The sequence below is a fragment of the Lethenteron reissneri genome, chromosome 68 (assembly GCF_015708825.2).
Source record: "Lethenteron reissneri isolate LAM-NWPU_2019-01 chromosome 68, ASM1570882v1, whole genome shotgun sequence".
NCBI lineage: Eukaryota > Metazoa > Chordata > Hyperoartia > Petromyzontiformes > Petromyzontidae > Lethenteron > Lethenteron reissneri.
This window is the reverse complement of record NC_083846.1, coordinates 2,436,562-2,461,496: the sequence shown is the minus strand read 5'-3', so window position 1 is coordinate 2,461,496 and position 24,935 is coordinate 2,436,562. Positions and strand designations below refer to the sequence as shown.

Here is a 24,935-nt window from a genome sequence, read left to right as displayed (position 1 = left end):
AGAACACGCGCAGACGCGGAGGAACACAGCGAGATGACAATTCTAGACTTGAAGCTTTCGTGACTGCAAGGAATCATATTCTTAGGTGTTTTCGGTAAAGTCGCGTAGGTAAAACATCAAAATTAATAAAATAATAAAATAAAAATAAAGATCACGACGTTTCGGAGGCAACACAAGTCTCCGTCATCAATTACCAAATCGCGCTACGTCATCGTCCCGAAGGGGCCACCGTAGCCGTCCCCGCCCCGTCGTTGAATTTCGAATCGCGTTTCGTGATTAACCCGCGATGCCGCAGCCCGAGTTGACCAATAGGAGCTCGGCATCCGCTGTCGGCCGACCAATGAGCGCGCGGCACGGGCCGCCTATATAAGGCGCCGCACGCCGGAAGTCGGAGGGTCAAAATCGCGCAGCGCGTTCGTGAGGGAGTTGCTTTTGCCTCTTTTTTCCCCAATTAATCTGCAAAGTAATTAACCTTAAGGCAACTTTTCCCTCACAGCTCCCCCCCCTCCTTATATCGAGTGCGCGATGTCGTCCGTTCTGGATCAGCTGAAGACCTACACGGTGGTGGTGGCCGACACGGGCGACTTCAACGGTGAGATGAGCGTGGTGGAATTGAACGCAGCTGATCGTTTACAGTTCTAACACGGCAATTTAATAATAATAAATGATGATGGTGATTATTATTACATCTTCGTTTTGAAGATGATGATGAGCCGCGCAGAAAACGACGAGAGTTTTGAGAATGCTTCGATACTTTTTACACGCGGCGATTGTGCAACACTGCCAGCAGCCAGCATGGCCTCAAGGTGCACCTAGCCTGGCACAATCTCCACGGTGACGTCGCCGTCGCTTAGTGGCGAATGGGAGAAACCGGAGGAGGGCCCGGAGAAAAATCCACGTGGACCACGGGGAGACCGAGAGAGAGGGTCACCGCAAACTCCAAATATACAGCAGCAGCAGCAGGCTTCGTCAGGGTCGGGATCAAACCCACAACCTCCTGTGTACCAGGCGAGGTAGTTAACATCTCCTAGCCACCGTGATGATGATGAGAGAGAGATGCAAACTCCAAATATACAGCAGCAGCAGCAGGCTTCGTCAGGGTCGGGATCAAACCCACAACCTCCTGTGCACCAGGCGAGGTAGTTAACATCTCCTAGCCACCGTGATGATGATGAGAGAGAGATGCAAACTCCAAATATACAACAGCAACAGCAGCAGGCGTCAGGGTCGGGATCGAACCCACGACCTCCTGTGTACCAGGCGAGGTAGTTAACATCTCCTAGCCACCGTGATGATGATGAGAGAGAGATGCAAACTCCAAATATACAACAGCAACAGCAGCAGCCGTCAGGGTCGGGATCGAACCCACGACCTCCTGTGTACCAGGCGAGGTAGTTAACATCTCCTAGCCACCGTGATGATGATGAGAGACACAAACTCCAAATATACAACAGCAACAGCAGCAGGCGTCAGGGTTGAGATCGAACCCACGACCTCTTGTTTACCAGGCGAGGTAGTTAACATCTCCTAGCCACCGTGATGATGATGAGAGAGAGACGCAAACTCCAAATATACAGCAGCAGGTGTCATCAGGGACGGGATCGAACCCCCCACGACCTCCTGCATACCAGGCGAGGTAGTTAACATTTCCTCGCCATTTGATTGCCAGTCGATAGGTGATGCTTTCCACCCCTTCTGCCGCTGCTATGTCATCCAAATCGAGTCCCTCTTAACATGTGTAGTGGCCACAATGTATACAGTACATGTGTCAATCACACTGCTAGGTGATGCCCACCCACCCCGAAACGCCCGCGTTGTTTTTCCCAACCATACTTCTCGCTGGTTATTGCGGTGGCGAAGGCAGGGGGGGACACGGAAGTGCAGTACAACAGGGGATTCTTCATAATCAACGTTTTTGGGGTCAGATCGCGTTATTTATAAATGTGTCGTAACCCTCCACCACCCGACGCGGCCAATCAGTAAAAAAGTGTCACGTTGACAAAAGACAAAATAGTTCACTGCTTTAGCCCACCGGTGTGTTGAAGCGTGAAACCACAACATTTACAATTTTTGAGTTGTACGACGTTTCGCTGGTTATTGCATCCAGCATCATCGGGCAATTTGCCAGAATGGTGAGGCTCTGCTCTGGCTCCCGGTCTTATATAGAGCAGCAGCAGGGTGACGTCATCATTAACTCATTAGGTACAACAACAACTTGTTGGATTCTTGTCGTTGTTTCTGGTCCATATATTTGTAACAACAACAACATCAAGGTCGGAGGGCAGGTGACAGCGCTGTGGTTCAAAGCGATCGGGAAATGGTCGCAGGATCAGAATATTTATTTAAACTGCAGGAGGAATCCGATGAGCTATGAATGAAGCTCTTTCTTTTTAAATCCTTTATATTAAGTTCACTTGCTTGCTTGCGCGCTTACGACCGTGCAAATCTTTCGGTCGTTTTTTAACCCACTTCCCGTGATCCAATCGAGCTGACATTTTGCACACAGACTCGTTGTGCGTGACAATTTATTTTCGTGAAAATTTTTTCCCAAAATTTTACACTTTTTAGGAAAAAATAAATTTCATATTTAATTAAAATAACAATGTGATAAAAATGAAACTCTTACTCAAGAAAAACAGAAATGAATAATAAAATAAAACCGATGCCACGCATATAAAGGATTTATAGTGAAAAACTTTGTTTTTACGGGTTAATTTTTTCACAGATGTCCAGTAGGGGCACGGGTTAAGAACGTTACGACAACAAACGTGATAGGAGTGCAAAGTACACGAGAGGCCCAAACGCTCTACAAACACAACACTAAACCATCCTACCAGCCAAAGGTCCCCACTGAGGCATCAACTTCCTGTTCCAAAGCGACCCGGGCCATCACACGAACGATAGCTCAACAAAGTGTGCGGACCATCATTCGGGCAGGGTTGGCTTGTCCAAATCGAGAGCGAGTGTGTGCGTGCATTATACCCATTTGTGTGGGAGGTCAGCGATGGGCTTCATCTCGTGACGGGACTGACTCACGCGGCCATGGGAATGTGGAATTGTCACCAGCGGCCTTGTTGGTGAGGGGGGGGGCGGGGAGATGATGCATGCGCGGCCACGCGTGTTGAAGAAGGATGGGAGAAGAAGGTTGAGAACGCGTACAGTGATACCTCGGTTCACGAACTTAATTCGTGAACTGACTCTGGTCGCGAACCGAATTGGTCGTGAACCGAGGCACATTTTCCCACAGGGTTCAATGTAAATCCGGTTAATCCGTTCTGACCTTTTATTTTGGTTTTTGAAGCACAAAAATATGAAACAAATTACAATACACATTAGTACTGTACAGTATAGTAATGTATAAAGAGAGAACACTAACCTTGCTTGAGATGACTTCAGTAAGCACTCAAACGGGTGAACAGTACTGTATTGTACAGTACAGTAGTACAGTACAGTACTGTATGTGCTAAAAAGCACACCAAAAAGCAAAAAGTCACTCAAAGTGTCTTCACAGTACTCACAGTACTTCTTTCTGTGTCTCTTCTTCTCTCCACGATCTTCCTACAGGAAGTCACGAGCACGTGACAGCCTGGAAATAGCATTAAAATGGCCGCGGCTCTTGTTCGTGAACCGAAGCGGAGTTCGTGAACCGGAGCATATTTTTATGAACTTTTCTGTTCGTGAACCGAGTTGTTCGTGAACAGAAGCGTTCGTGAACCGGAGCAAATTTTTATGAACTTTTCTGTTCGTGAACCGAGTTGTTCGTGAACAGAAGCGTTCGTGAACCGAGGTATCACTGTATATGCTTGTGTGCTGCAGGTTACCGCATTGACGTTTTGCCGCACCGTGAAACTGATGCAACCCTGAAGCAAATGAGCCCGCGAACCGAAGCGCCATGGGAATCGACCGCTTTGTAAATCGTACGGGGGTTTTTTTTTTTCTTTACAACAAATTAACTTCTTCTTGGTTCTTTAGGTAAAGTCACGTAGAAGGGAAATAATAAAATGATAAAAATAAAACGTAATAAAATACAATTTTATTATGATGTTTTTATTTTATAAAATACAATTTTATTATGTTTTATTTTTATCATTTTATTATTTCCCTTCTACGTGACTTTACCGAAAGAACCAAGAAGATGAATCCCTGCAGTCACGAAAGCTTTAAATCGAAACAAATTAACTCATTTCTTTCGAAATGCTTTTTTTTGTGTTCAGTTTGTTGGCCTTCCCCCGCCGCCACCCGCACCACCGGTGTTAGCCACGGTTGTCTACGTATGGTACGAAAGAAGTTCAGCATATCACGGGACCAATCGGTTTCAAAGACGACAGCCCGTACATTATCGGAGCATGTTTTGTGTCGCATCTTCACCGCAAGTACTGCGTGTGCCTAATGCAGTAACTTTGATCCCTTGCAAAGTGAATCTGTTTGGGTGTTTGTAACATCTTAACACTGCCTGTTTTATCACCAGAAAAGGATAAACGCATATTCCTAAGTTCAACAAAGTACATACAGATCTCGGAAGCCGAGCAGGTGGTTGAGTTGAACCGGGGTTTTAATTGTTGTATGCGCGACCACCATGCACAGATGGGGGGGGGGGGGGGAGTGCCATCGGGCAGTGTGACGGCACAGCGGCCCTGTAAACAAAAACATAAGTCCACCGGGTACGGGTAGCCGTTTGCGACCCTGGTGCGGCCGGGTACGGGTAGGCCGTGAGTCACTGGTGAGGAGCCGTTTGTCACTCATTTCGGGTAGGGTACGGGTAGGGAACGGCTACCCGTACCCGGCCGGGTACGGGTACCCATTTGCGACCCTGGTGCGGCCGGGTAAGGAATCAAAACCCGTTTGCGACCTCTGCCCCCCAGCCATCGATGAATACAAGCCCCAGGATGCGACCACCAACCCTTCGCTGCTGCTCGCAGCGGCGCAGATGCCCGCGTACGAACACCTGCTGCAGGACGCGCAGGAGTACGGATTCAGTCACGGCAGGTGAGCGAGAATCTCTCCTCCGCGATGCGCACCGGGGTGGGGACCCTGGGTACAGGAAGACGATTATCGCGGTTGGCTGCGTACGGTGCGAAAGAAGTTCAACATGCATACACAGGTACACGGACTCCCGCAGAGACCCATAGACTCACACAGAGACTCATAGACTCGCACAGAGACCCACAGACTCGTGCAGAGACCCGTTTGTCTTTGCACAGAGACCTATAGACTCGCACAGAGACCCATAGACTCACACAGACCCATAGACTCACACAGAGACCCACATACTCGCGCAGAGACCCACAGACTCGCGCAGAGACCCACAGACTCGCGCAGAGACCCACAGACTCGCACAGAGACCCACAGACTCGCACAGAGACCCACAGACTCGCACAGAGACCCACAGACTCGCGCAGAGACCTACAGACTCACACAGAGACCCATAGACTCACACAGAGACCCGTAGACTCACACAGAGACCCACAGACTCACACAGAGACCCGTGGACTCGCGGAGAGACCCTCTCTCTCACCCCTCCTCCCCTCTCGCTCACCCCTCCCCCCCTCTCTCTCCCCCCCCCTCTCTCCCCCCCCTCCCTCTCTCTCAGCTCTCCCGCTGAGCAGGTGACGAGCGCCATCGACAAGCTGTTCGTCAACTTTGGCGTCGAAATCCTGAAGAAGATCCCCGGCAGGGTGTCCACCGAGGTGGATGCCAGGTAAAGAGGGGCAACCGGCTCGGCTCGTCGCATCTCAAAGAGTTGCCAAACTAAAACTAAAACCATTTTTAAATCCGTTATATTAAGTTCGCTGGCGTGCTTGCGTGCGTGCTTGCTTGCTTGCTTACGACCGTGCAAATCTTTCGGTCGTTTTTTAACCCACTTCCCGTGATCCAATCGAGCTGACATTTTCCACACAGACTCGTTGTGCGTGACAATTAATTTTCGTGAAAAAGTTTTTCCAAAATTTTACACTGTTTAGGGAAATTTTTTAAAATATTTAATTACCAATTGCTTAATGCTGGCAGACAATCATCTGACCCATAGGTGGCAGCCATCTCAAGCCAGAGGACGAGAGGACTCTAGCCGCCACGCATATAAAGGATTTAGAGTGAAAAACTTAGTTTTTACGGGTTAATTTTTTACTTCACCAGGTTGAGGCCTCCGCTGGGCTTGTGTCGCTCTTTTTACGCGCTTTTATTTTGTCTTTTGTTGTCGCCGTTGTCGTATCCTCAAATCTTGCAACTCAATTTTAACCCACTTCCCAATGTGGTATTGACTGCAAACTTGGTATACTTATGTCATACTGATGACAATACTATATTCTAGCATTAAAAATAAAATAAAACATTTCTTTTTGAACATTATTTTTTATATGTTATGTTTCGGCTTGGGTCTAATTGTCCACGGTCAACTGACGTTGGCTGTAAATCACTACGGGCCCTTACGTTATGGCAAGCTTCGGGGCCACTTCCTGGAGTCGTGGAGTTCTTCCATTACTAGTACGGTACATTTCATTAAAGCGTGTTTTTAAAAACAAGTTTCTTTTTAAATAGTACTTATTCAGAAGCGACCCGGGCCATCACAAACGACAGCAGCGCAACGAAGTTGGCGGCTTTTCGTGGTCGCGTGGAAATTCATAGCGGCAGCCAAGTGCCCTTTAAACGCGTCGCGACGTTGCTTCTAAACGTGGAGGGAAAAACCGGAGGACCCGGAGAAACACCACACGGCCAGAGAGAAACGCAAACTCAAAATATACAGCAGCAGGCGTCAGGGTCGGGTTTGAACCCCACGACCTCCTGTACACCAGGCGAGGTAGTTAACATCTCGCCCCCTCCGTGCCACACGCCGCATCTCAAGGAGACGTGCAGTCGTTCGCGTTGCGAGCAGCAACAGCGTTGCCGTGTTTCTGGTCGTTTGCTCGGCATGTCCGATGCGTAAACAACGCAATTTAAATGAGGATTATGCTTACCATGCAGGCTGTCGACTTGAGTGCTGGCCGGCAGATGACGGTGCAGCAAGATCCGTTGTTGTACGGTGCTATGGTTCCACGTCTTTGCTGTCTGCATATCAAGGCTTGAACCTGCTGGCCACAAAATTAATGTCGCCGCCACCCCCTTGACCTCTGCCGCTGACCCCTTGACCTCCGCTGCCGACCCCTTGACCTCCGCCACCGCCCCCTCGACCGCCGCCCCCTCGATCTCCGCCGCCGCCCCCTCGACCTCCGCCGCCGACCCCTTGACCTCGGCCGCTGACCCCTTGACCTCCGCCGCCGACCCCCTGACCTCTACCTCCGCTCCCTTGACCTCTGCCGCCGACCTCTTGACCTCCGCCGCCGACCCCTTGACCTCCGCCACCGCCCCCTCGTCCTCCGCCTCGACCCTCCGCCGCCCTCTCGACCTCGGCCGCTGACCCCTTGACCTCCTCCCCCAGGTTGTCGTTCGACAGAGACGGGATGGTGGCGAAGGCCCTCAAATTCATCGAGCTCTACAAGGAGGCGGGGGTGGACAAGGAGCGTGTGCTCATCAAGCTGTCCTCCACGTGGGAGGGCATCCAGGCCGGCCGGTGAGCGAGTCGCGCTCGTCACGCAGGGTGGTGACGACTTTATTGATGATTCCGTTTAGAAAAAATATCTACCGCTCTCTCCCTCTCTCTGCGTTTGTGCCGTGTCCTTTGTCAAAGATGTTGGCAATTGCAGCTCCGGCCACTAGAGCTTTTTGCGCTTTTAAATCCTCTAGATTGCAAACTCATTTTCCTTACGACTGCTTTTCATGTCTAGATTGTTGTTCTTCCCCCCCCCCCGCACCTCCCATGAGCACGGTTGGCGAAATAAGTTCAACATACACAGACTCACACAGAGACCCACAGACTCACACAGAGACCCATAGACTCACGCAGAGGCTCATAGACTCACGCAGAGGCTCGTAGACTCACGCAGAGACCCATATACTCACACAGAGACCCATAGACTCACGCAGAGACCCATAGACTCACACAGAGACCCATAGACTCACGCAGAGACCCATAGACTCACACAGAGGCTCGTAGACTCACACAGAGACCCATATACTCACACAGAGACCCATAGACTCACGCAGAGACCCATAGACTCACGCAGAGACCCATAGACTCACGCAGAGACCCATAGACTCACGCATAGACCCATAGACTCGCGCAGAGACCCATAGACTCGCGCAGAGACCCATAGACTCACGCAGAGACCCATAGACTCACACAGAGACCCATAGACTCACACAGAGACCCATAGACTCACACAGAGACCCACAGACTCACACAGAGACCCACAGACTCACACAGAGACCCATAGACTCACGCAGACACCCATAGACTCACACAGAGACCCATAGACTCACACAGAGACCCATAGACTCACACAGAGACCCATAGACTCACGCAGAGACCCATAGACTCACGCAGAGACCCATAGACTCACGCAGAGACCCATAGACTCACGCAGAGACCCATAGACTCACGCAGAGACCCATAGACTCACGCAGAGACCCATAGACTCACACAGAGACCCATAGTTGTCCTTCCCCCGCACCTCCGATTAGCTACGTACGGTGCGAAAGAAGTTCAACGCACGTACTTACACACGTGTGTCCGTGCGCGCCCGTCCCCTCCACCCCTCGCGCCAGCGTCCTGGAGCAGCAGCACGGCGTGCACTGCAACATGACGCTGCTCTTCTCGTTTGCGCAAGCGGTGGCGTGCGCCGAGGCCGGGGTCACGCTCATCTCGCCCTTCGTGGGGCGCATCCTCGACTGGCACGTCGCCAACTCGGCGCAGAAGTCCTACGCCCCCGACGAAGACCCCGGTTCGTCCGCACGCACGTCACGCGGGCGGTCGGATATCGCGATCACGGGGTCACAGGCGGGGTCACAGGCGGGGTCACAGGCGGGGTCACAGGCGGGGTCACAGGCGGGGTCACATCGCGATGACACGCCTACACGGTTGCACGCACACACAGTTGCACGGACTGTCACACACACAGTTGCACGGACTGTCGCACAGATGGTCCTACAAATGGTCACACAGAATGACCATGCACGCGATGATCGCACACATGGTCACACGGATGATCGATCGCGCACGCAACCACACTGACGCTCGGTCGCTCTCGCTCATCGTCGCGCAGACGCACGCACCATTACACAGGCGATTACGTGCGCAAACAGGGTAATCACGTGGACAATAAACACAGTCGCACGCAATAGCACGTACGATTACGCGGACAGACGCATGCGCGCGGCCTGTTGAAAGGCTGCACGCGGACCTTCGTTTGTTGCGTCCTCGTTCCACGTGTCCCAAGTCCGCGCTCCGCTACCACCGCTCCCCCACCACCGCCACCACTCCGCAGGCGTGAAGAGCGTCCGCAGCATCTACAACTACTACAAGAAGTTCGGCTACAAGACGATCGTGATGGGCGCGTCGTTCCGCAACACGGGCGAGATCCGCGCGCTCGCCGGCTGCGACTACCTCACCATCGCCCCCAAGCTGCTGGCGGAGCTTCACGCCGACTCGCAGACGCTCGCGCCCCAGCTCTCCGCCAAAGAGGGTGGGTGCGGCAACGGCGCTCGTGCCAGGCTAGGTGTCTTGTTTTTTTTTTGCGGCCGCACGTGCGAAGGCAAAGCTTCCGTCCTCCCCTCCTCCTCCCCCCCACAGTGTGGCCTAGCACAGGCTGTTGAGGAAAGTGTTGTTGGTGAGTGAAGGCCAGCTATCACAAGTCGGTTAACCCATAACACCTGGGTCTCTCCCAGTGACCTCGCCTGCCAGCGACGAGCCTTCGACACTTCACGCGATCGCCTCAAAAGCGCGCGCACAGCCTGGCACGACGACGACAACTGTCGTTCGCCAACAAGTGGCGGTGACGTCACCACGGCGCTTGTGCCGTGCTAGGTGCACTTAGGGGCCACGGGAAGTGTCCGAAAGTTCGCTGCTGGCAGGAGGTCACGGGGCAGACGCAGACCCAGGTGCCGTAGGTTGACCGAGATGGACCACCTGTGCTCCTCGCTGTGCCAACTTGCATACATCACACACACGCACGCACATCAACAGCTAAAGGAACAAAGTGCCCGTAATGGGTCCAATCTCTCTCGGATGTTGGAAGCTAAGCAGGTTCGAGCCTGGATACCGCTTGGATTGGGGGAGGCTACCGTGCACGCCGGCTTCTCCCACACATTTGCAGCACTGCCCACTGCTGCCCACTGCTGCCCACACATTTGCTGCACTGCAGTGTGTGGGCAGCAGAGGGCAGTACAGGGCAGATCCAGCCCCATCAAATTCCGCACTTGGAGGTTACCGCAGCTCAGCTGCCAGCCTTCAGCCCGCACACTGACCAGCGTGGTGAAGTATGGTCAAATAACCCACGACGTTTTGGGAGTGACCCTTGGTGGGGGGGTCTTAGTGGGGTTCCAGTTTTAGTTTTCAGTTTCATTTACAGATAGTTTCCGAGTTACGACGGTCCGACTTACGATATTTCGATCTTACGATGGCGACAGCGATACAACAAAATTGTAAAATATTTTAAATTTCGCGCGGCAGGCAAACGCAGCAGCGTACGAATCTTGGTGAGTACAGTACAATATGATACGTTACGACACGTTCAATGCATGTATGATACGTAGCTTTAGCGATTACATTTTAGGGTTACCACGATACGATACGTTTAATGCATGTTAAAAGTTTTTTATAGCAGATAGGATTGTTTCCTGAAAAAACTTTCTATTCAATTGCAGTTCATATAGGTAGGCTAAGAATTACTTTAAATATTGCTGTGCAATACAGTATTGTAATTAATAAATACATACAGTATATAGTTTATACAGTACGCTACTGTAAATTGCTCTGTTTTGCTAAATGATCACCATTCTTTAAGACTCCTGGGTAGGCTAGGCCATCTTCGACTTACGATATTTTCGACTTACGATGATGGGGTCGTCTTAACGCATCTCCGTCGTGAGTAGAGGACTACCTGTATTAGGTATAACCCTGTGAGCCATGCGGCTCTTGAATCGGGGTGTGGGGGGCAGTTAGGCAGCTGTGGAATGACAAAGGGGCTTTACACAAGCCACATTCAAACACTTCAAGTCATTGTCTCAGAGTGGCCGCGTCTCTCGGGCAGGGAGCGGCGGCGCAGCGGTTAGCGCTACGCCGCGCTACGAACCCGGCAGCCACCCGAGTTAGAAACCCGCTCACGGCCACCAACACCAGGGGCAATTATCTGCACCGGTTCTGGGCCTCCCCTAGGTCGACTCGGCCTCAAATGAGTAGCTGGTGCGGTGTGTAGTAAACATCGCCGCTGGGGGAGACAAAGGCGGCCGGGCATGGTGTTGGCCACCCACCCCCTCGTGTGCCGTGCCGGCCTTCACAGGTGCTGCAGCTTCTGCTCGCTAACGGCACTTTCCCCGACAGTCTGTTACAGGCGACACGGGGGTGGGGGGATCTTTGTGTCTTGTGAGAGCACCGAGCTGCCTCTGTCGTTTTCTCCGGGGGGAGGGGGGGTTCACAACGGCCGTGTCGGGGCGCTTGTGCTGGCGCCGCTGGACTTGTGTTTTGCGGGGACACGGCAGCTGAACGGTGGGGGGGATTGTTCTAGATTTGAAGCTTCTTTCGTGACTGCAAGGATTTCATGTTCTTAGGTTTTTTTCGGTAAAGTCACATAGGTAAAAAAAAATTGAAATTAATAAAAGTAAAATAAAATAAAAATCACGACGTTTCGGAGGCAACACAAGCTTCCGCCTTCAGGTGGAACCGTCACAGCACGATTGTTGTTTCAAGTAAATTAGAAATTCCAAGAAAACAGTCCTTGTATATATACTGTATATATACTAGTTGAGGGTGGGAGGAGCCAAGGCAGGATATTATTATTGTGAGATTCGGTGCGGCTGAAGCACGCTGCTAGGAATGAGCCTTTTGTTGCGTAGACTGGTTGAACTCGGAGGTTCCCAGAGTTGTTAAGGTGCGGCTGATGTAAAGGTACGTGTTAATGGGACTGAGCCTTTTGTTATGTAGAGGTGGTGCGGCTGAAACCGCTGCCAAGAATGAGCCTTTGTTGCGTAGACTGGTTGAAATGGGAGGTTCCGAGAGTTGTCAATTTAAATTTTTTCACCTACGTGACTTTACCGAAAAAACCTAATTATATGGGGGGGGATTGTTGTCCCGCGTGTTGTCCGTAGCCGAGTCCATGGAGCAGACGAAGGTGAGCCTGGACGAGAAGGCCTTCCGCTGGCAACACAACGAGGACCAGATGGCGGTCGAGAAGCTCTCGGATGGCATCCGCAAGTTTGCCGTCGATTCCGCAAAGCTGGAGGCTGTGCTGAAGGTGACCTGCTCCCTTCGCGACCGTCAAATTGTCAATCGTTTAAAAAAAACATCTTGCGCGTATATGTTGCGTGTATGTTGAGCTTTTTTTCACTCCGTACCTAGCTAGCCGTACTAATCAGAGGTGAGGGGGTGGGGGGGACAACAATCTATGGGTCTCTTCTGTGGGTCTCTGTGTGAGTCTATGCGTCTTTGTGAGTCTATGGGTCTCTGCGTGAGTCTGTGGGTCTCTGCGTGAGTCTGTGGGTATCTGTGTGAGTGTACGGGTATCTGTGTGAGTCTGTGGGTCTCTGTGTGAGTCTGTGGGTCTCTGTGTGAGTCTATGGGTCTCTGTGTGAGTCTATGGGTCTCTGTGTGAGTCTATGGGTCTCTGTGTGAGTCTATGGGTCTCTGTGTGAGTCTGGGTCTCTGTGTGAGTATATGGGTCTCTGTGTGAGTCTATGGATGTCTGTGCGAGTCTATGGGTCTCAGAATAAGTCTGTATGTAACTTCTTTCGCACCGTACATAACCAACCGTGCTAATCGGAGGTGCGGGGGGGGGGAAAAGCATGACAACCTTTGAGTCTGCGTGAATATTTGCGTGTTGAACTTCTTTTGCACCGTATGTTAGCCAGCCATGCTAACCAGAGGTGGCGGGGGGGGGGGGGGGTGGTGGAAGCCAAACTAAACACAAAAAAGGCGTTCTTAAGAAACGAGTTTTCAATCTGCATTTAAAAAGTTTGCGTCCCACGTTGTTACGAATCGCCGTGCGGCATTCTCTCGCGTCGTTTGAACCTTCCGAGAAAAAGTTGCGGCGTGTCGTCTGCTGATTTGTAACCGTCTCGTTTCTTTCGGTTTTTCCTTCCCCTTCCAGAAACGCATGTTTGGAGCAACGGTTTGAAGGACGACTGCCAAACGTTGGAACATCATGGGGACCCGCTCGAGAAATGAAACGATTGAAAAACTTAGATTTTTGAAAAAGCCTGTTCGGACTTTCATTCCCCCCCGTGGCTTCTCTGACCAAATGTTGCTTTCTTTTCGTTTTTTTTGGCACTTCCCAAGAAATCGCTTTGCTGCGTGCGTGCGTTCTGCTGGAACCAGATCCGTGCTCCGATGCATTCCTACGTTGTGAAAAGTTGTCCCTTGAAAAGAAACCCAAACCTTCTTTACGCCTCTTCAGTTCAAGGTATTCGTCCAGATTTCGTATCTCAAACTGCCCCAGCCGCGTGGTTGAACGAATTGACACTGGTCGATTGATTCGGTGGGTTTAGCGTGGCTGGTGTGGACCCCTCTGCTACATTCCCCTCACAACCGCCCCACCCCCCCCGCTCTTCCTCGCCCCCCCCCCACCACCCCGGCGTCTGTGCCCCCCTCCAAAAACAAGTCTCGTAGAATAGCGGCGAAGAAAATCGATTTTTACATTTCAAGTTGCTCGACGCGCTCGCCCAACGGTTGAAAACGAAACGCCGCCTTTTGGAACGAAATAAAAAGTTACCCGATTTCAAATTGGCCGCCGTGTGCGTGCGCTGTGAAACTTCGCTCGGCCTTGACGCGCATCTAAGCCCGGCTTAGTGGCGGCGAACGGCGGGTTGTTGGTGTGTGAAACGGTGAAAAGGGATATTCACGACTTTCGTCGTTTGGGGTTGCCGCCCCGTGGTAATGGTTGGCACTGGCAGCCGCCGCCCGCCTCCGTCCCGGGGAGACAAATCCACGCGACCGCAGGGAGAGAGTGAGAGAGGCACGCAAATATACAGCAGCAGGCGTCGGGGTCGGGATCGAACCGACGATCTCCTGTGTACCGATCGTGGTAGTCAACATCTCCTAGCCACCGCGGCGTATTGCGAGTGCCCCACGCTTTAGGATGTTCTGTGTTCATATTGAGTTTGTTGCGGTTGCACCCGACTTAAGAGCCGCGTGGCTCACAGGGCTACACCTAATGAAACTTGAAACATCCCGGCACGCTCCGTCGTGCGATCGCCGCCGACGTGAAGGGAAAACCTCCTACTCTTTGGTTTTTTCGGTAAAGTGACGTAGGTTAAAAAAGAAAACAAATAAATTAAATCACTGATTTGAATTATGTTTCTTTTTTCACCTACGTGACTTTACCGAAAAAAACAAAGAGTATGAATCCTTGCAGTCACGAAAGCTTCACATCTAGAAGAAAAACCTCCTGCTGGCTGAATGAGCACTCGTCGACTTTATTAGAGGAATCGAAAATACAGAGCGGCGAGGGGAACAAAGGAGAGAAGTGGGGGGCGGGTGGGGGGCAGGGGATGGGTGGGGGGGCAGGGGTGGTGGTGTGCCCCGGGGTGAGGCTGGCACCATGCGGGGAAGCTACACACGGAGGGTTGGGTCTCTGGCTCCTGCGATGTCTCCTGACCCCGGAGGTCACGGGCGTCTCCTCGGACGCCCCCTCTCCGGGGTGGGGGTCGCGACCCCACGCCTTTACTTCCAGCGACCTCCGACCTTTCCCTTGCCGCGCCCGCCCTTGGAGCTGCTCGCGGTGGCACAAGATGGGGGGGGGGGGAAACGAGGTGAGTCGCCGTGGCGTCGCACTCGTCGTCGTGGCAACGAGGGGTCGACGTCTCGTCATCGTTGCGATCGTTGTCATGACCGCCGCGCTCATCACGTGGTTACCGTGACGGTGACGACGGTGAGATTTATGGAATCGTCGCCATCGCGATCGCTTCGTTTCCGTAGTCGGAATTGAGCAGTGGCCGTGCCATCGTTGCCGCCGTAATCCTCGCCGCCCTCCGTCACTGTCGCGATGAGCACCGTCGCCGTCGGCAGCATTGTCCGTCGTGTCGAGCGTTACCACGCGCGAAAGCGTTTTATCTCAACCCAGGGAGACGTGTTATCGCCGCGAGCGGAGCAAACGGGAGGAGGAGGAGGAGGCGGCACGCGACAAGCCGTTAGAAAGGAGCAGCTCCGATCAGCAGAGGGGCAACCCAACAATCACACTCCAACCACAGCAACCGGCAAAACTCCGCACTCCTCCTGCATGCTGGCAACACCGCGCTTTGCCAGTCATCAGCAACCCTCCCCTCCGCAGCCTCCTGCCAGGGGCAGAGGGGGGGGGCCACTGTGACCGACACAATGGTGCACAGCACACGGCTGCTGGCCCCCCGCACGGACATAGGAGTTGTGGTTGTGTCTTGAGTGGAGGAGGTCGTGGCGGCGGTGATTTGGTGGTCGGTGATCCTCGGGGCCGGCGAAGCCGTCGGACGCCCCTTGCCAAGGTGATTCAAACGCGCGAGCTCGGTCTTACCTGTGCGGTAGGTGAGTCCAGGGGCGTTCGCCTGTGCGCGCGTGTGTGTACGGTTCCGCCTTCATAGGTGCTACTCGCTAACAGCACTCGCCCCTACAGTCTGTTAAGGCTACACGGGGGATCTTTGTTATTTGGGGGAGCGGTGGCGGAGCGGTTGTTGGTGGCGCTGCGCTACGAACCCGGCGACCCGAGTTCAATTCCCATTCGTGGGTCAACACCAGTGGCGATTGTTCTGAACCGGTCCTGGGCCTCCCCTAGGTCCACTCGGCCTCAAGTGAGTACATGGTGCGGTGCGTAAACATCGCCACTGGGGACACACAAAGGCGGCCGGGCGTGGTGCTGTCCACCCGCTTCGTGTGCCTTTGCTGCCGTCGTGAAGTACTCGCTGTGACGGCACTTGCCCAACAGTCTCTTCCAAGGCTATACGGGCAGCATCTTTGCCTACAGTAATACAGGTTGCTTACATTTTTTTGTACATTTACATGGGACTATCGTTTTTTTTAATTTACTTGACATTTTTTTTACCCACGTGACTTTACCGAGTCGACGATTATGATTGTTGTTACTCCTACTACCACCGCTAACGTGAAATACAAGTAACAGCCGTTGGGGTTAAAGGAAGATTCACGCCATTAGTTGGGGGTGGTGGTGGTGGCCACGCTGGGTCACGTCGTCACGTCACTGCACGCTGGTGTGGGGTAGTGGCGGTGGGGGGGTATATTGGTTGGGGGTGGGGGGAGCACAGTTGTACTCACTATTTGCTCTGTGCATCCTGCACCCGAAGTCGCAGCACATTAGCCTGGAAATAAGAGAGCGTTCATTGCGGTCACGCCGCGGATACAACTGCGTTTATCCCGAGTTGTGGCCCAGGTCTGAGTCTCGAGACTCGCCCCGTTCCCCCCCAACCCCCCCTCTCTATCTCTCGCTCTCTTCGCGTTTGGCCGACGCAAGACGGCACGCGGTTGCCGCCCGACGAGCTTTACCACCGGCCTTGTCCCCGGGGGTCCGGGGGTCAGACCTCCTCGTCAGATGTTGGAAGCTTCAGCAGGGGAGGGCAGTGGGTCGAGACCGTCTTAGCTCGTGCTTCGCATGAGCGACCCACTACGACCAGGAGTTGTGTGCCGTGGCGAGATGTTAACTACCTCGCCTGGTGTGCAGGAGGTCGTGGGTTCGATCCTGACCCTGACGTCTGCTGCTGTATATTTGGAGTTTGCGGTGTCTCTCTCCACGTGGCTAGGAGATGTTAACTACCTCGCCTGGTTTTCAGGAGGTCGTGGGTTCGATCCCGACCTTGACGACCCCTGCTGCTGTATATTTGGAATTTGTGTCTCTCTCATCATCATCATCACGGTGGCTAGGAGATGTTAACTACTTCGCCTGGTGTGCAGGAGGGCCTGGGTTCGATCCCGACCCTGACGACGCCTGTTGCTGTATATTTGGAGTTTGCGTGCCTCTCGCGTGAATTTTTTTTCCTCTCCAGGTCCTCCCGAGTCTCAAGGCTCTTTAGATGTTTTTTTGCCAATTATTGAATTTTGCCAATTGCAGCCGAGGGTTGGCGAGTCGTGCAGATTTGTGAAACTCCCACAGTCTAGGTCTAGATACAGGCCCAGTGCCAGATGCTGGCCTAGGACTAGGTACAGGCCTCTAGGGGCTAGATATGCACCTCAGACTACATACACGCCTAGGGCTAGGTGGGACATTGCTGTCAGATGGTTCGGCGTTGGCAGTACAGCAAATGGATTGTTGGATGTATTCGCGCAGAGCTTTGAGCGCTATCTCGTACACAAGGCGGGGTTTTCTCCGGGTCGCTCCCGTTTCCTTCCAAACATGCAAAAACAACTTCTTTCATGGAATTTGCCAAATATCCCAACACTCATAATAAACGTTTTTGGGTTAGATCGCGTTATTTATTCTGGCAAATTGCCCGATGATACTGGATGTAATTACCAGCGAAACGTCGTGCTCAAATTGTAAATGTTGTGGATTCACTCTTCAACACACCGGTGGGCTAAAGCAGTAAACTATTTGTCTTTTGTCAACGTGACACTTTTTTACTGATTGGCCGTGTCGGATGGTGGAGGGTTACGACACATTTGTAAATAACGCGATCTAACCCATAAACGTTTATGATGAATAATATCGGTTGTGAAATCCCAACACTGCTGCCTAGATTTTTGACGTTTCCCTCCGCGCTGCTGGAAGCTGCTTCAGGAAGAGGCGGTCAGCGCGTGGGGCGCAGAACTTCGGACCTCGCGGCCAAACAACGCGCAGCACGACCCGGACACACATCGGAGAACCCCGGGAACAACGTTGTGCCCTGACTTGGAATCTTGAGACGGGGTGAAACTTTTCTGGATAAATAAATGGCGTTGTGATTATTATCGATAGGAAGTGAGCATGTGGTGTGGTAATGGTGGCATTTAAAAAAAATATATAGATCCTATATAGATCCGTCGTAGGCAGCAAAAAGGGAGACCCGTAGGCTCGGCTTGCAGCCGTGGCGGACGGCCACGGGGAAAAGTTTCGGTCCGCGATGGGCAGCGGCAGAGACGCAGCGGCCTCCCGTCGAGAAGAGGGGCATCCTGGGAGCGTGAACCGGGCTGCGTGCCCGCCGCAGATTTCCTACCTGCCGAGCCGCGTCCGTGACTTCTGGCATCGTCGATCGCCACCCTGGCCCCCATCACGTTGAGGCCCCTGTCCCACTTACCGGAGTGGCGACGGTGACGTCACTTTCTCAACGCCTACCGAACCGTGAGCGCCATAAGGTGGGCGTGCAGCGGGCCCAGATGGAGGGAGGGCCCGAAAGAAGAAAAGGGGCCCACGCTTGCCAAGGCGATGATGTCACGTGCCATGCGCTTTGTGACATCATCTCGTGCCCGGGCCGCCCGGCTATACAGATGAAGCCTATTGGGCCACGGCGATGATGTCACGTGCCATGCGCCCTGTGACATCATCTCGTTGCCCGGGGCCACCCAGCTATACAGATGAAGCCTATTGGGCCACAGCGATGATGTCACGTGCCATGCGCCTTGTGACATCATCTCGTTGCCCGGGGCCACCCACATCTACAGATGAAGCCTATTGGGCCACGGCGATGATGTCACGTGCCATGCGCTTTGTGACATCATCTCGTGCCCGGGGCCGCCCAGCTATACAGATGAAGCCTTTTGGGCCAAGGCGATGATGTCATTGCGCGTGACGTCGCGTCATTCACCGCATGACATCTATCATCGTCATCGTCGCCCGGTGCAACGACACGGCCCGCACGTGGTGAAGCACCCTCGGTGCGGCCATTTGCCGAGTGGGTGGTGAGCAGCGAGGCAGCAAAGGGGGGGGGGGGGGGGGGTCGGCAAAACAACACAAAACCGCCCTCTGAAAGCTACACTCGATTCACATCCCTGCCGAAGACTTTTCACACCCTCCCCCATGTCGCCCCGGGGGACTTGGGCGCGAGGAAGCGGCAGTCCACCTCAGGTTTTACATTCGCAAGTGCGGTTGTGGCCGATGATGCAAGTCGACCCCTTCTCCCCCACCCCACCACCGGCGGGGACTTGTTATCGATGACGATTTGGAGTTGGCAATTAAAAATTCAAAGAAGTAAGTTGCTATTGACCGTCTCGTTTGTATTATGTGTGTGAAGTTAAAAAAAAAAAGTTAAAAGATTAAGCCATCTCATTTGTTACATGGGCAGTTTGGTCGCTCCGTTTAGTGCGGCAAATTTGTCGGCGGAGAGCTGAAGACGAGACTGGAGATGAGCCCAGAAGCGTAGACTGGAGGAGTGCCGCGTTCGTACGGAGTGAAGCGTGGCATGCGGCGGAGAAACTTTAAGGAGGCCGAAAAGTCTTCGGAGACACGTGGGTTGTGGCGTCGATCGGAGCAAATCAGTTGGGTGGACGGAAAAAAAGGTTCGGGGGAGAAAGTCGAATTGGAGCTATGCAGAAGAGGCCTCGGATGTGGATTTGTGGTTCGTTCTCAGAGGTGAGCACTCGACAAAGGGAGCTCTGGAAGGAAGGGAAAGAGGCCGAACAAGAAGCAGTGCTGCTTTACAGCTTCGGGAAAGGGGCCTGCCGGCAACGGTGACATTACGAAGGTTCAGGGACCGGAGAGGATGCGGCGGATAGAGGAAGTGGGCCGGCACGGAGGGCACCAAAGAAACAAAACCTGAGGTGGACTTTGTAGCCTCATCAGCGCGGAAGCACACGAGCCGGACGGAGGGGGGGGGGGCGCTCAAAACGAGCAGACACGGAGGGCGCCGGGCGACCACCGCCGGGGTGAGCCTCCGGCGAGAGTTCGACGAATCGAGCTTCGATTTTTCTGAACGACAACAAAAAATCAATCGCGAAAAATCTGGCGCACCCCCGCCCGATTTTTCCGATCCGGTGACAAGCGGCAGAGCCACGGCGGTTGCGGTGGGGGTGGCCGTGACTTTGCCGAAAAGAAAAAAAGCAGCTCCACGCTCGAGCGGCGATCGCGACTGATCGCCGGCGCTCTGATCGTGCGATCGGAGCGGGGGGGGGCTTCGAGGGTGACGAGCGCACGTGCACACGCGCGCGCAAGGAACCACGGTGGGAATAGCGGCAAGGCGAGAGAGAGCCACGCGACTGTGCGCCCGCCACCTTGCGCCGGTCAGGAGCCGAAGCAGAGCCCCTTCGGCACGATGATTTGAAGCTTTCGTGACTGCAGGAATCCATGCTCTTTGGTTCTTTCGGTAAAAGTCACGTGGGTGGGAAAAATAATAACAGATCGCGACGTTTCGATCGCAACACAAGCAAATCGTCATCAGGTGGGACGACCACAGCGAGGAAAGGTTGTCCCACGTGATGACGATTGCTTTGTGTTGCGAACGAAACGTCGTGATCTGTTGTTATTTTTCTATCCACGTCACTTTACCGAAAGAACCAAAGAGTATGGACTTCGGCACTATCTATACAAAATATATATACGTTTATAGAGAGGCGATGTTTCAGGAATTGGCCCTTTCTCATAGCACACGGCGCACATGGCAATATTCATGTCACTTGTATGTCTTGACGAAGAGACCATTGCTCAAAACGTTGCCGACTGTGTTCGTTACATATGCTTGCAGATATAACTTAGTGTTTTTTTTCCCCGCCATTAATGCGGTGTTACTGCCTTGCGTGTTGCCTAGAGCGGCGGCCCGCACCGATTTAAGACGCAGCACATGCGGTGAGCTTTTACATCTCACCTAGACAACTGCACCTTAACCCCAGTAATAACACAATTCCCAGACTTAACCCGACCCTATACGAGTCTAACCCTCTTCCCAGACATAACTCTCACACGCCTGGGCCTAACGCTAGCCCTGCATCTCACCTATCCCTCGCCCAAGGTGTATCTGTTCAATTCTATTTTCAGTTTTGCTAGGGTGTTTCAATAAAATGTTAACACTTAGATGGGACGATCGTTTTTTTCCCGTTTTTCATGGAAAAGGAACGGATAAGAAGACTGTAACATGACACTATCAGTAATGTTAACATCTTCAAAACGTCAGAGAGTCTCCCAATTGTTCGCCATCGTTGTCAACCTGTATTCACATAGCACCCTTTCCAGGGGGGCGGGGGGGGGGCGTATCGCTGCCCACGGCGGCTGCACTGAACACCGGCAAGGCTATTTGCGCGTGGCTCTGTCTCGCCCGTCGCTAAATTCGCTCCCCGGTGCCGCCACACTTACGACTTGGCCGCGGCGTCGAAACGGTTTTGCAGGTTTTGCACCTGGGAGGGTGGGGTGGTGGTAACAGTGGTGGTGGGATGGTGGTGGTGGTGGTGGGATGGTGGTGGTGGGATGGTGGTGGTGGGATGGTGGTGGTGGTGGTAACAGTGGTGGTGGGGTGGTGGTGGTGGTAACAGTGGTGGTGGGGTGGTGGTGGTGGTAACAGTGGTGGTGGGATGGTGGTGGTGGTAACAGTGGTCGTGGTGGGATGGTGGTGGTGGCAACAGTGGTGGTGGGATGGTGGTGGTGGTGGGATGGTGGTGGGATGGTGGTGGTAACAGTGGTGATGGGATGGTGGTGGTGGTGGCAACAACGGTGGTGTTGGGATGGTGGCGGTGGAAGTAATGGTGGTTGTAACAATGATTTTGATGGTGTCCGATAGTGGCGATGGAAGTGTGTTTTGGTGGTGGAAGTGAGTTTAGCAGTGGAGTTGATGGGGGTGATGGTGATTGTGATGATGGTAATGGTGACGGTGATGGCGATGGTATCGGTGATGATAGTGGCGATGGTGATTGAGATGGTAGTCAGACACGTGTGGCACCATTGAGATGTTCGAATGTGAGAGGGGGAGAAAGTCACATGACATGTTAGTGGGGTCAGCGGGAGGTCAAAGTGCCAGACAGCACTGTCCTATCGACGTATCTATCACTCATTTCCCACGAGACCAATTTATTTAACGATCACATGTTATATTTTAGTTGTTAAAAGCAATCCCCGTATGGTTTCTGTCCAGCTATTTCTTTTTTTTGTTTTATCTCAACATTAGAGAGAATGTGCAACGGTTTACGAGTCCGTAGCAAAGTCACGGCCGGTTACGTACGACGTGGGAGATACATTTCGCACAAAACCAAATCGCTCGAACTTACATTTCCTAAACGTCGCTCTCCCGGCGTCGCGATTCGCGCTCCGGATTACCTGCCCCTGCGGATCGTGTAAATGTTTGCGAATTTCCCTTCCCTCCCTCCCCACCGTGGGCGTCCAGGTTGAGCAGTACCTCTGCCTCGCCGGGCCGAAGGCAGCTCAGCAAAGGGCGGACTAATATCAGTCTACAATGTGGGATCTTCCTCGCCAGCGATAAATTATAACAATATGTTTTACCCTTCGTGGCAATTAAAACAGGTGTTAAGAATCAGTTTCAAAGAATGCCCATGTATAATTACACTGGTCAACAACAACAAAATTCTGGCCTGGACTTTTGCAGCTGTTCTAGACTAATTTCAGGGTGCTGATTCCAAATCTGATCTCAGATTTGCTCTATCACATCTCGTTTTTATGCTATCGGTATACCCCATTTTCATTGATTTTACCCGAAATTAACTCTGTCACTTATGATTGCAAGTTGTTGCGAGTCGGTGACTGCTTTAGTGTTAAAATATGGTGGTGTATTTTTAGGATAGTGGGTTTTTAATATCATTTTATGTAGATATCCACATTTATCTAATATTTTTCTTCTGCAGTTTTTATTGAAAATGCAATATTTGATATCTCAAAAACCTGATGTGATAGACAAAATCTGATGCCAGATTTGGAATCAGCACCCCAAAATTACCTTGAACCCGTTGGAATACCTTATGCCAGAAAAAGTGTGTTGACCAGTGTTATGAGAGCATGTGTTTTTGATTGCATGCTCACACCACAAGTGTGGTTAATGCAGACAAGATTCCTAGGCAAAAGGATTCTATTTGGTATTTTTTTTACATCTTAACACAACTGTTGCCAGAAAGGTCTGTTCCATCAGTCTGTTCCATCTGCACGGGGATAGAGTCTTGCCCCCATCGGATGTGCGGCGTTTTCACCAGGTGGTTGTAAACATCTTAACACACATACACGTAGAGGACCGCAGAGCGTGGGCAATTCCCCGAAGGCTCCAGCCTTCTGACATTCGTACCACGCTGGGAGGCTGTACCGCGTTCGACGAAACTGCTCGGCAAACTTCGTGGTAACGTCGGGAGGAGATTCGCCTGCCCGCGGACACCAAGAACATCATCTGGGAGCGTTGTCAAAATTTCGAATGAAAGCTTTCGTGACTGCAGGGATTCATCTTCTTGGTTCTTTCGGTAAAGTCACGTAGAAGGGAAATAATAAAATAAAACCTAATACAATTATTCTCACGACGTTTCGGCCACAACGGACGGCTGCTTGCGTTGTGGCCGAAACGTCGTGAGAATAATTTTATTATGTTTTATTTTTATTATTTTATTATTTTCCTTCTACGTGCTTTTACCGAAAGAACCAAGACAATGTCAAAAGTATTTGAGGTGGGGGGGGGGGGCGTGGGGGGGGGGATAGGGGGTAAGGGGTAGGGGGGCAAAATCGCTATAAATTAGGTGGCGGGCAAAAAGGTATGGCTTCGCAACGCCAAAGCACCAACTTTGGGTCTCCTACCGGCGAAATCTTCAGGGCGATCGCATTTTCGGCGACGAGCCCCCACCCCCATCCCCCCCAAGATGCTTCTTCTTTCCCCCCCTCCGCGTTTTGTTTAGTTGAGCTCCCGTGGCACGGTGCTCCCCGCGCGTCCGCTCGGCACGCCGCCAGGGGGCCCCTCACCTCGTACTTCTGCCTCTTGAGCTGCTCCTGGAGGTCGAACTTCTCCGACTCGAGCTGCGTCAGCCACAGGTGCATCTCGTTCGCCTTCTCCCTGCGGACACGCAGAGCGCAGCGCGGGTCACCGTCCGTCGTCATCGTTATCTTCGGCATCGTTATCGTCGTCGTCACCATCGTCGTCGTCATCATTATCGTCGTCATCATCATCATTATCACCGTCGTCGTCGTTATCACCGTCGTCGTTATCATCATCGTCATCGTCATCATCGTCGTTATCGTCGCCATCATCGTCGTCATCATTATCATCGTCGTAAACATCGTCATCATCGTCGTTATCATCGTCATCATCGTCGTCATCATATCGTCATCATCGTCGTTATCATCGCCGTCGCCATCATCGTCGTCATTATCACCGTCATCGTCGTCAGCAGCCAGGATCGATCCACTGCGGGGATGAAGGCCTCCTTCCCTAAACCGCTGCCACCATCTCTCACGATGCTGAGATTTACAAATCCACCCAGCGGTCCTCTCCACCGTTGCCAATCATCGTCAGCATCATCATCATCCATCATTGTCATCATCGTCTAATCCCATCTGCTGCTGCTACCCTCCGTGTCGCTCATTCCTGCTCCCGAGCCTCCTCCTCCGCTCCATCGTTCATTCACTCTTGACTCTAACGCCACGCGCTAATTGAACTGCAAAAAGACTTTGATAACACTGGTCAACAAAAAAAACATTTTCTGGCCTGGACTTTTGCAGCTGTTTTAGACTAATTTCAGGGTGCCGATTCCAAATCTGATCTCAGATTTGCTCTATCAAATCTCATTTTAAAATCTTGTATATTAAGTTCACTTGTTTGCTTGCTTGCTTGCTTACGACCGTGCAAATCTTTCGGTCGTTTTTTAACCCACTTCCCGTGATCCAATCGAGCTGGCATTTTGCACACAGACTCGTTGTGCGTGACAATGTATTTGTGAAAACATTTTTCCAAAATTTTACACTTTTTAGGAAGAAAAAAATTATATTTAATTACCAATTGCTTAATGGTGGCAGGCAATCATCTGACCCATAGGTGGCAGCCATCTCAAGCCAGAG

General features: G+C 52.3%; 2 protein-coding genes across 6 annotated transcripts in view; one reads left to right on the top strand and one right to left on the bottom strand.

Moving 5' to 3' along the window:
• Nucleotides 1-399: 399 nt before the first annotated feature.
• Nucleotides 400-13,807, top strand: TALDO1 (transaldolase 1). The gene is made up of 8 exons (XM_061579028.1): nucleotides 400-592; nucleotides 4,863-4,986; nucleotides 5,591-5,698; nucleotides 7,412-7,543; nucleotides 8,638-8,813; nucleotides 9,357-9,554; nucleotides 12,175-12,320; nucleotides 13,173-13,807. Exons 1-8 carry the CDS (start codon nucleotides 526-528, stop codon nucleotides 13,197-13,199), a joined length of 978 nt encoding a protein of 325 aa, XP_061435012.1. The 5' UTR covers nucleotides 400-525; the 3' UTR covers nucleotides 13,200-13,807.
• Nucleotides 13,808-14,480: 673 nt separating this feature from the next.
• Nucleotides 14,481-24,935, bottom strand: part of LOC133360349 (troponin T, slow skeletal muscle-like) — a 33,705-nt gene continuing 23,250 nt past the window's right edge. For 4 of the 5 annotated variants that reach the window (XM_061579023.1, XM_061579025.1, XM_061579026.1 and 1 more), the window contains 3 exons: nucleotides 23,844-23,934; nucleotides 16,322-16,365; nucleotides 14,481-14,792 (listed from right to left, as the gene is read on the bottom strand). In XM_061579023.1, the coding sequence (XP_061435007.1) occupies nucleotides 14,744-14,792; nucleotides 16,322-16,365; nucleotides 23,844-23,934 (184 nt within the window). In that variant the 3' untranslated portion in view covers nucleotides 14,481-14,743. Of the gene's footprint in view, nucleotides 14,793-16,321; nucleotides 16,366-21,257; nucleotides 21,299-23,843; nucleotides 23,935-24,935 lie in introns of all 5 variants that reach the window. The other variant, XM_061579024.1, reaches the window with a different exon arrangement.

What these genes read in the sequence shown, in the direction of transcription:
- TALDO1 (XM_061579028.1), top strand. Translation starts at nt 526, where the DNA reads ATGTCGTCCGTTCTGGATCAGCTGAAGACCTACACGGTGGTGGTGGCC. An exon ending in GAGGGCATCCAGGCCGGCCG is followed by an intron (nt 7,544 to 8,637) that starts GTGAGCGAGTCG and finishes CCCTCGCGCCAG; the next exon opens with CGTCCTGGAGCAGCAGCACG. An exon ending in CCAGCTCTCCGCCAAAGAGG is followed by an intron (nt 9,555 to 12,174) that starts GTGGGTGCGGCA and finishes TGTTGTCCGTAG; the next exon opens with CCGAGTCCATGGAGCAGACG.